At 35.5% G+C, this 10,746-nt stretch overlaps 1 protein-coding gene across 1 annotated transcript; it reads left to right on the top strand.

Moving 5' to 3' along the window:
- Positions 1-5,884: 5,884 nt before the first annotated feature.
- Positions 5,885-10,031, top strand: LOC118266113 (secernin-3). The gene is made up of 6 exons (XM_035579492.2): positions 5,885-6,451; positions 6,620-6,813; positions 7,107-7,413; positions 7,655-7,846; positions 7,921-8,055; positions 8,834-10,031. The coding sequence occupies exons 1-6, from the start codon at positions 6,293-6,295 to the stop codon at positions 9,044-9,046; spliced, it is 1,200 nt and encodes a 399-aa protein (XP_035435385.2). The 5' UTR covers positions 5,885-6,292; the 3' UTR covers positions 9,047-10,031.
- Positions 10,032-10,746: the final 715 nt, after the last annotated feature.

Raw genomic sequence — 10,746 nt, 5'->3', positions numbered from 1 at the left:
GTTTCTAGATTGGTCATTAATTGTGTCTAAATAGATTTCCTGTGCAAAGTGAAGTCATCATCATCCTTTACTTAACCCCCCTTTATTTACCTTGTGGAGGCAAACGATTTGGAAATCACAGTTTGCCAATTGTCTACATTTTAATGTCTCACTTTCTGTGCATTATAACCTATCTACACCTTTTAGGGTTCCGTAGCCAAATGGCAAAACACGGAACCCTTATAGATTCGTCATGTCTGTCTGTCTGTCCGTCCGTATGTCACAGTCATTTATTTCCCAAACTGTTGGGCCTACATAGTTGAAACTTTGTAGGATGATGTATTTCAGTAACCGCTATTCGAATTTTGAATAAAAATTAATAAATTTAAAAATTAAAGGGAGTTCAGTTCCATGTATGGAGTGCCCACTCCATACATGGAACTGAATAAAAAAAAATTTTTTCAACTAAAATATCCGTGATGGGTGTTTATGGATAGGTCTTTAAAAAAGACATTAAGGTTCCTAAAACCAGAAAATTAGACGGTTCCAAAGTGGAAAATGAGTGTCCTCTAACTTTTAAAATAAGAGAGTGAGAAAACTAAAAAAAAAATATATGCTGTTGACTTCAATAGAAACTTTTAACGAAAATTGGTTTGAACGAGATATCATTATTAGTTTTTAAGAAATAAAACATTTTCAAAAACCGCAGATCTAACTTTGTCTTTCATACAAACACTATGTAAAACCAAGTTATTTTATAAGTTTTATATCATGTCATCTACTTGCTGCTACGGAATCCTTCATGGGTGAGTCCGACTCGCACTTGGCCGGTTTTTACTTATAATCACAGTGCACAATCACATTATGGTATCTCCTGTACTTATGTAAATAGAAATCAGAATAAATTAAAGAAATAAATTGGCGCCTAAAGAAGTTTTCAAAAACCACCTCAACTAGTTGACCACAACTGGACTGTCAAATTGTTCTTCGAAAATATGGATATCAGTAACGTTTTAATCCTCTAATAATAGAATACGTAGGTGTTGTTACACAATAAAATAAATGTCCTGTTATCCCAATAATAACAATGGCACAAACATTTATTACAACTTTTACGTTTACGCAAAACTTTTTCCTCATTCATTTATACGGGTGAAGTTATTGAAATACGCAGAATAGTCCACTCCGCTGCGCCGTGAATCATTTACATCTTCATCGACCAACACCAACGCTGGTAACAGACACTGGCCAAAGACGTAATTCTTAGGGTGTTTTCCACCAGAGATGGGCTATGTAACTATGCTACGAAGAAGTAATAGCGGAGCTGTCAAACTATGTGGCCGTTTCCACTGATACTAAGCTATGTACCTGTGGGAGAAATATTATGCTCGCGTATGCGATGTATCAATAATAGGGAAACTATTCATAACACATGTCTATAGCACGCATTCATACTACGATTCCATAGCAAGCATCTTTCCATATAAAAAACGTAGCTTAGTTAGATCCGTTTCCACCCGTGCTAAGCTATGTATACTTGTGAATATGTTTGGTGGAAGCCACACGCATCCACAGTAACGTAGCATAGCACATCTCTAGTGAAAAAGCAACCTTAAGGTTGATTTGTATAACAATCGGGTAACGAAATCTATCCTGAAACCCTATAACCCCTAAGACTTAATCCCAAAAAGTTTTACAGAAATATCATCTTTCAATTCTCCAAAAACTCTTCATTGTTTTGTTTTCGGACCTACCTGTGGTATATTGTAAAAATAAAATGTAAAAACGGAATGCCTTATCTGGAGTAGCTCCAGGTTTTAATCACCTGCTCTAAACTCCCGGTATCAATCTCGAAGCGACGGCTGAGCTGGTTTAAGTCTGAAACAATGAGCTTCCAAATCCGGAAGCTAGGTGTACACAATAGATCTGTGAGCTCCGTAGATACAAGTCGCACGGAAGCTTGTAATGCTCAGTGCATTGGCCGAGAACCACTTAGACACAGCAATAACGCGATGAATTTATAGGACGCACCAGCGCGTAAACAGCACAATGTAGCGTGCACAAGAATGTTGTTCTAACCTGCTTCATGTTAATCCAGAGTCAAATACATTTGGTAGATATTTGGAAATTTACTTGCTTCTTAGGGAAATAACACGCAATCATAATTCTGAAGCAGAATTTTATAAAAAGAAAACAAAAATTAAGAGCAATAAAATTTTTGCATCGAACGCACTTAAGACTAAAATAAGAATAGGCCGCGAACGGAAAGTGAATCTTCCGGTCTTACTTAACCGTTGATATAATTATAGAGGACCGGAAGGCACACCGGCTCACGCACGCTCATTAAAATATATTCAAATTGCTACGAAAATCCATTAAAATTCTTGCCGTAAATGCTACATTATTTACTTATGATTCTAGCATGTGCGAGTAAACATAAACACGTAGGGGACACTGCATTGCACCAAGAAGGCGCTGATTGCTACAAACCTACTTACCGTCAACTTGTGTAGCACAAACACACACATGCACAATAAAATAATGCTACCGACTCAATAATATCCTGCACATTTTAATTTAATTTAAACAAACAAGCTTTCGGTGTTCTGATTCTATATTAATCCGCACTCTAAGATGAATTTATAAGAATTTGAAAAGTAGCTAGAAAATTCCGTTTCATAGTGTTAACAGCGTAGGTATAAGATTTTTAATTAGATCTTAAAGTGTTTTCACTTTGTATGTAACTAAGTACTTTGTAGTTCAATCCATGACTTAGGCAAGTAGGTACCTACTTAAGCACTAGTTTTTTTGTAAGAAGCTACGTTCCGTTCAGTGCTGAATTGACTGGGAGTTCAGCAGAGCGTGTATTAGACACTTAAGAAGATTAAATGAGGCCTGTCAAGAATGTCAAATCTTCAATCCGAAGTTTGGGAATGATAAATGATGCATAAATAAATCAGTCCTACTAAAAACTTCAGCACTGGCATAAAAGTGTATGATACGGTGAAAGAGCGGCCAAGATAGAATGCTCCCTTTAATTTAGTTTACGTTACATTATAACATAGCTATTATTAATAGCAGAGGTAGTCAAGAGTTGAGCGGTTATGTTCAGAATACCAACTTTATGCCTCTTGATACACAGGATGCAAAAAGCATGTTGGTTACAGCTGCAAATGAGAATTTATTAATCAAAAACAGAGAACTCCGCTTACCACGTGCTTTTTGACGTTTTTAATTTTAAACAAGAAGTGTTGTCTAAAGGGCCTCATATACGGTACGATTTGTCTGTACGATCCGTCGCTTCAGACTGATCGAAACGAAGAATCGATAGTGTATATCAAGATCGTTAACGATTTACTTCATCTTAGACGATATCGGAAATTGCAACAAAAACCCATGCAATCATAAATATCGCTGAATTATTTGAACATGTGTTTATACGTCAGTTTCAAACAAATAAATGATCGATCATTACGACCAATCGTTTCGTGTATGAGCGTCATTTTTTATGCGATCAATCGTCACGATTTTAATCAGATCGGTCGTACAGACGAATCGTACCGTATATGGGGCCCTTAAACATACTGAGAATTATTTTGTAGTAGATACTACCATGCACACTACAGAATCGTATAACAACAAAATAAACAAATAAAAACTGCTAGTTCACTTCCCACAAACCGATAAGTACCTACAAGTTAAAACAGCAAACCTCATTTTAACAACGTATGCAGGTATAACACATAATGTATAAAAGCGAACGTTTATGCTTGCGCTACCCGCTGAAACCCCAGGCACAGACAATCTACCTGGCCATAAATACGGCAACTTAAGTATATGATTATACGATATTTAAGAGTACACAAGCAAGTTCGCAGCAGGGTGCGTTGGTAACCTACCCACCGTAGCGGAAACAGGAGGTAAAACCGTCAGAAACCGGCGGGAAGTCGCTAGTACATCCGGCGCGACGTTCCATAGAGCACTCTCTATATTATTTTGCTTCATTGTTGTTGTTGATTTACATAAATGATTTACGAGTCCGGCTTTCTTTGGGCGAGCCGAGGGCGAAAACATTTTAATTGACGGTGAACATCCTTGTTTCATAATACACCTGTTTATTACAAGTAGGTAGGTATTATAATACAATACAAATTCGAAGAACCAACTTTGGGATAAATCTTGGATAAATATTTTTAACTAGGTACTCTAATTAATTAAGAAGTATTGGTTTTCATGTGAGGGACCAACACGGTTTGATGAAAATGTGTAATGAAAACAGCAGACAGATGCAGTCCACCGCACAGACATTAGGAAGGTACTGCGGTAATGTGGTGGCTCTCTTTAGATAAAGTCACGTTCAGCAGTGGAGGACAATAAATCAACCACATTAACTTCACAAACAGGATTTTTAGGTGTTAGTCCCTTTCCAATGACATTACAGCAACCGGAGGTAGATATATCTATACATACCTACAACTACTGTATTATTTTTTTTGAATGGGAGAAAATCAATCAGTCTCTTCTCTCGTCTTGGGTAAGGCGAGATGGAGTGTCGGACTCTTAATGACTAAAAACCACACCGTTCCTACTCCTGCTTTTCAAGCCGGAGCCCCGGTAAGCCCGGACTACGCCTAGGTAGTCCGTAGCTACGGATCAGGCATCGTCTGCTACTGGGCCCCGTCTGTGGTTGTCTGATGAGCCGTACGCACGGGTCTGGTTCTGGTCGGGCGGCAAGCTACGCTTGCTCGCGGTCCGCAGACCCGCACTTACGGTGCCGCGGTGGCCGGAGATCGTCACGCAATCCCCAACGCTAGGAGTGTCTCTCACGATGGCTGGGGCGTGAGGAGGTTAGTTCTCTCACGCGTCTCGCCTCCTCCTTAGCTAACATGAGTGCTTCGCAGAAGGAAAAGACGGCATCCCAGTACCCCTAGCTCCGCGCCATGGCCTAAACTAGCGCCGGACGCGAGAGCTCGCCGTCGTCGTGTCCTAACTACTGTCAATAAAATTATTGAGTTAAAGATCAGAATAATTTGATAAAACATTTCCCCATATTGTTTCCTCTACTCACGGCTATTGACTGCACCTCCACCAATGAACAGAAATAAACCTTTTTGCGTGCTATTTGAATAAGAAAAGGTAAGTTCTACTTATTATGTTTCAATGTGCACATAAAAACTAGGTACATTTCCTTATACCTACATGAGTTGTTGTGCAGCTAGATACCTACATTTCCGTGATCTGTATCACTTGGCACAACAAAGTTGAGCTGTTTATTAGATAATGTTCTTTTGTTGTGTAACAATGCATCTAGACACAATTGGTATAAACAGGAAGTATTAGGTAGGTACCTCCCTACTCTTATTATCTGCAACATTGTTTACCTATTATCTACAAATATTTGATCGAAAAATATCGATAGCCTATTTTCTTAGTATCAGCTTAGGTTACCTATCTAGGTACCTACACTATAGAAGACAAAATAAAATGTAATAAATATGTATCTATGTTAAATAAGTATGTAGGTACTAACAATCTATTTTTCCAGCATTATTATGTCAACAAAGTATACTGTGCATCTTGAATATTGGATGAAAGAATGCAGGCAGATACTTACCTACTCTATTATTTTACTATGAATATATTTAAATACGAAATAAAGTTTGTTCATTTACATGAATATAAAAGTACTTAAATAACAAGAAAAGTAATACGTAGTATGTCCAATAAATTTTTGACACCTAACTTTTTTAAACTCTTGTGAGTTTTCAATGTTAAATTATTATCCAAATACCGTATTACTGTCGCCATCTAGTATGCTAGTACGTAAAAACAAAACTGTACTAGCAAACAAAATCGACTAAACCAGTCTTTAATGCCGACCTCACCTCTAGTTTTGACATTTGACAATATAGTGACAACGTCAATAAACAAAACTATGTCATCGTCGTAAGGTCGTACGTCAAAACAAAAAGCAAAAATAAAGCGCAATATTGTAATGAAGATGAACACTTTAAATAATATTTTGTAAAACTAGTTTAACAATCGCCATATATGCTGCTATGATTTATATTATTACTCGGATAGTGCTACCTTTTTAAAATACTTGGTGACCCTTGTCACCTTGACATGACAATATAGATTACTTCAGTTCACTTGTATTGCGCGGGCTTTTTAATTATTTTACAATTTTTCATGTGCAGTTTCCTAGCCTATATAAAGAGGAAATATTTTTTATAGTATCCAGTTGACGCCACTCTAATACAGAGTTCAGTTGTGTAATTTCTATTTGCCTTCTTGATTCCACTAGTTAACAATGTTATCCAAGTTGCCAAAATCATGCGATACATTTGTTGTGTTACCGCCGTTAACAAAAAACCAATCCGTCGTGTTTGGAAAAAACTCTGATCGTCCACAGAATGAAGTTCAAGAAGTAGTTTTAATCAAAGGAGGGACCCGGAATGATAAGCAAAAGGTAACTATGAACCTATATCTGACATATATTTAAAGACGAAAATGAACCAAAGAAATACTGATTGAATGTGAAAGATGCCATTAGAGTAAAACCATAGACATAAGGAAAATATACAGGTTTCATGACTTTCATACAAGGAGTGTATCTTAATATAAATTTACATTCCAGTGCACTTACATCACCATAGATGGGTTTTCACCAGTAAATACAGTAATATTGAGCAAGCCAGCTTGGATGTGGGGAGCTGAGATGGGTGCTAATGATAAGAATGTAGTTATTGGCAATGAGGCTGTTTGGACTAACAACAATGAAGGAGAAGGTGACGCACAACCCAAGCGCTTGCTGGGAATGGACTTGGTGCGGTAAGTTTAATATACAACAGTTACACACTATAAAAAAAAGCATAAACCAATCTTAATGCAAAAATACAAAGTTTAATTTCTAAACCTATTTATCTAGAGCTAGTCCATTAATATTGCTGTAAGTACACAATAAATGAATGTTCAGTCATCAAGACAATTACATAGCACCAATTATTTAATAGGCTAGTGTACACATAAATTGACTGCTTTGGCATTTTGTGTAATTGCCTCATCGATGAAGCTTATTTGTTTCATGATAAAGAACTTTGTTTAATCAGCATTTTATTGTTTAGTCTAGGATTAGAGAGAGCTGATACTGCAGAAGGAGCATTGGATGTGATCACATCACTGCTTGAAAAGTATGGTCAAGGTGGTCCCTGCTCTGAACATGATGATAGCCACATCTATCACAATTCCTTCCTGATAGCAGACACCAAAGAGGCCTGGGTTTTGGAGACCAGTGGCAAGTTATGGGCAGCTGAAAGAGTCACAAGTGGCTACAGAAACATCTCCAATGGTCTTACTATTGCAACAAAGATTGATAAGCATTCCAGCAATCTGATGGAAAAGGCAAAGAGGTTGGGGCTCTGGGATGGGCAGGTACATTTAAAATTTTGAATATACTAACAAAACATAATGCCTTATATATATCACATCTCTCTTTATGGAATAAATGATTTAAAGCTGATTAAGATGTGGTGGTATGATAATAAAAATGTGGTCATAAGCAATATTGCCCTTGTTATTTATATTCTTATTTGATTGTTGCACTTTATGTTCACTCGACCATGAGGGTACTAAAATATAAGTGTTGTATATAGTGTAATTCTATTGTTTCCAGAGTGAATTTAATTTTACTAGATGTTTCTCATCTGGTGGTGATGAACAAAGGCAGCAAGAAGGTGCCAGATTGTTGAAAGAGGGAAGCTCTTCATCAACATTTGATGTGAGGGACATGATGAATGTATTGAGACATAAGGACAGCCGTATTTGCAGAAGTTGTGATGACACCTTCCCCACACAAGGAAGTCAGGTAAAAAGTCCCACAAAATAAACAATTAATTGAAATCATTATCTACTTAATTAAATAAATTGATTTGTTTCCAGGTGTCCAGCCTCTCAGATAAAACAATAAGTGTTCATTGGTTCACTGCTACACCGGACCCCAGTTTGTCATGCTTCAAACCATTCGTTTTCACTAAAAATGCCCAAGCTTCTCCACTTATCGTGAGCCCGGATGAGGTAATATTACTTATATACCATGCATTAATTCTTATTATATTACTAGCTTCCCCCGAAATTGGTCTTCGCGTGGAAGTTTTATTTCTCCATTTTGAGTAACTCTGACAATGACATCTTATATATATATATCTATTGGACCTAAATACAGCGAGGCCCATAATAATTAAGGAGATGCCTCTATTGAGCTCAGTAGCTCCTTAATTATGCTGCTGTTGAGCTCGCGTTCTGTAGAATAAAACTGAAAAATAAAGATTTTTTTCTGCGTATTTTTCCAGGATAAAAAGTATCCTATTTATGCCCAGGATAATAAGGTATAATAACGTGAAGCCTGAACATACAGACAGATAGACAGACAAAAATATTTAAAAAAATATTTGGGTTTCGTATCGATCCAGTAAAACCCCCTGCTATTTATTCTTTCAATATTTTCAATGTACAGAATTGACCCTTTTACAGATTTATTATAATATGATTCATTCACTATTATATATATTCATAATGAAAGAGAGTGTTAAAAACGTACACTTACGTTTATAACACAAATATAATCAGAAAGCTCCGAACTGCTAAGCTATCGGGAGTTATACGTGTTATTGTGAGTCGACCATAAAAGATAGACATTTGCTGTCGTGGAATATTTTTTAAACAATTTTAAGGAGAACATTTCCGTCATACATGATTTCTGTTTATAATAAACAATACTAGTTTGTAACATAATATAAAGAATTTAAATCATAACGAAAACCATTTACCATAAGCATAAATTTATTCTTTTCAGCCACTTAGAGAACATCACCTTTATAAGTTGCATATGGGACGCATATCTGCAAGCGATAATGACGATATTGCCAAGGCTATACAAAAGCTAGAAGAAGAACACATTGCAGATATCGAGAAATATGCGAATGATAATCCTACCAACCAAAACACTGATAAACTTGATAACGTACTCAAAGACTGTGTAGAGACTGAAGTAAATTTATATGCTTAAAGTCTTCCTGTGTCAATTTAAAATATTATTTTATTTACACGTTTTCTCATTAGATAAAACTTATTTTTTCACCAAAGTTTCAAGTAAAATTGTTATGACTAAATATTATATAAATTTAAGGACTATATCGTCCTAAATATCACTATTATGTTAGTTATTTTAATTTACTTTTATTATACAATATTAGTTTGTGGTGGGGAAAATTCATCTAATTGGGTGTTTTGTTTGAACCATTTTAATCATTGTTGTTATAGTAATTGACTATTATAATTTATAGCTGTTAGTAATACTATGTTAAGATAATTTTATGATATAACAGAATATTGTATTTTACAGATATTTTCTCTGGTTGCCATATTACTAAAATATGTGAATTTAGTCAAATTATCCAGTCATTTGGTAGCTGTAGATTCTGTGTAGATTCTGCAGTTATTGGGAGATAATAAATTCCTGTTTTAGGTATATATTTTTGAACAAAATCCCGTAAAAATTATAATAAACGACGTTCTTCACTGATGGCAAATTAATGTTCGCTATTCTCTCTAACTACTCTTAATTGTTTTCTACGCCGATATTGACACGTCAAGGGCAGGTAACTGGATTATATGTTAATATAATTAAAAAAATATAATTCAGAACGGAAATCTATTTTCAATAAACATATTTTAAATTGCAGTATTATAAAGAGACTATGTATGCTAAATACCTTTGTGGCCTTTATTAAATAATTATATTTTGCTAATGTTGCAGTTTAGTAATTTATATGTATTACAAAAATCGTAATTATTTATATATCTATTTTAGTGCTTAGTAGTTAATATTTAAATTTACAATAATTATAATTTGATTGCATATGTTAACGTAATTGGGGCTATCTGGTGCTAATTATAAGCTCAAGTAGTTTCTTGTATTTAATTTTGTTTGTAACGGGTTACTTTATGTAATGAATGATTGACTTTATTGAAATATAAATACATATAACTAATTAATCTGGTTTTATTTGAATTGGAGTGTTAAATGCTGGGTTTGACTAACTAAAGAGCGAAGAGTACCTAAGTACCCCTTTTCCAAAAGGTTATTTACAAACGGTATTATTACATATTACCTACTTACGTTACAAATACCTATGTTAACTAACAATTTTTGAACAACCCTTCAAAATTCCTCGTGTACGTAAGCGCTTCAGTTCTCTGATCACTGCTTGCAAATATTCCAATACCTGAGACTTACTCGTACATTACGACCGTAGGTAAATTTTCATAAATAGTTCATTCGTCTTTTGTATTGTAAGTGTTAAAGATAATTGTACAGTATTGTAACGATATTTACTATTGTGACTTTTAATGAGTGTGTGCTGGGTGTAAATTAAATTAAATAACTAAGATTTGCATTCAACGCTACGGTACGGCAGTGTAATTGAGTGTAATTATGTCTGCTTACGCCCGCCGGATACGTGTATCAACTGGTCTGAAAACATCATGATTGTTCAAACAATGTTATGGATATTACTTTGCGGTAATAGCTGGCGATGACGTACCAGGGACATGGTCACGAATGTTGTGGAGAGGCAGGAGGCAGGTATAAATGGAAATCGTTATTTGTCTTTCTCTAAAAAAGAGCTTTTGAGCGACTGCACAATGAAGCGGACGTAAAAGAATCTCATCGCCAACCATCTGATTTCCTTCGATAAAATTTTTCTT

The sequence above is a fragment of the Spodoptera frugiperda genome, chromosome 25 (genome assembly GCF_023101765.2).
Source record: "Spodoptera frugiperda isolate SF20-4 chromosome 25, AGI-APGP_CSIRO_Sfru_2.0, whole genome shotgun sequence".
In the NCBI taxonomy this organism is placed as follows: Eukaryota; Metazoa; Arthropoda; class Insecta; order Lepidoptera; family Noctuidae; genus Spodoptera; species Spodoptera frugiperda.
Note: the sequence above shows the minus strand (reverse complement) of the source record. Positions and strands in the feature narration are given on the sequence as shown.

Excerpts from the sequence above, each read along its gene's own strand:
- LOC118266113 (XM_035579492.2), top strand. The coding sequence starts at position 6,293 with ATGTTATCCAAGTTGCCAAAATCATGCGATACATTTGTTGTGTTACCG. Across the intron at positions 7,847-7,920 it reads TCCCCACACAAGGAAGTCAG|GTGTCCAGCCTCTCAGATAA; the intron begins GTAAAAAGTCCC and ends ATTTGTTTCCAG. Across the intron at positions 8,056-8,833 it reads TTATCGTGAGCCCGGATGAG|CCACTTAGAGAACATCACCT; the intron begins GTAATATTACTT and ends TATTCTTTTCAG.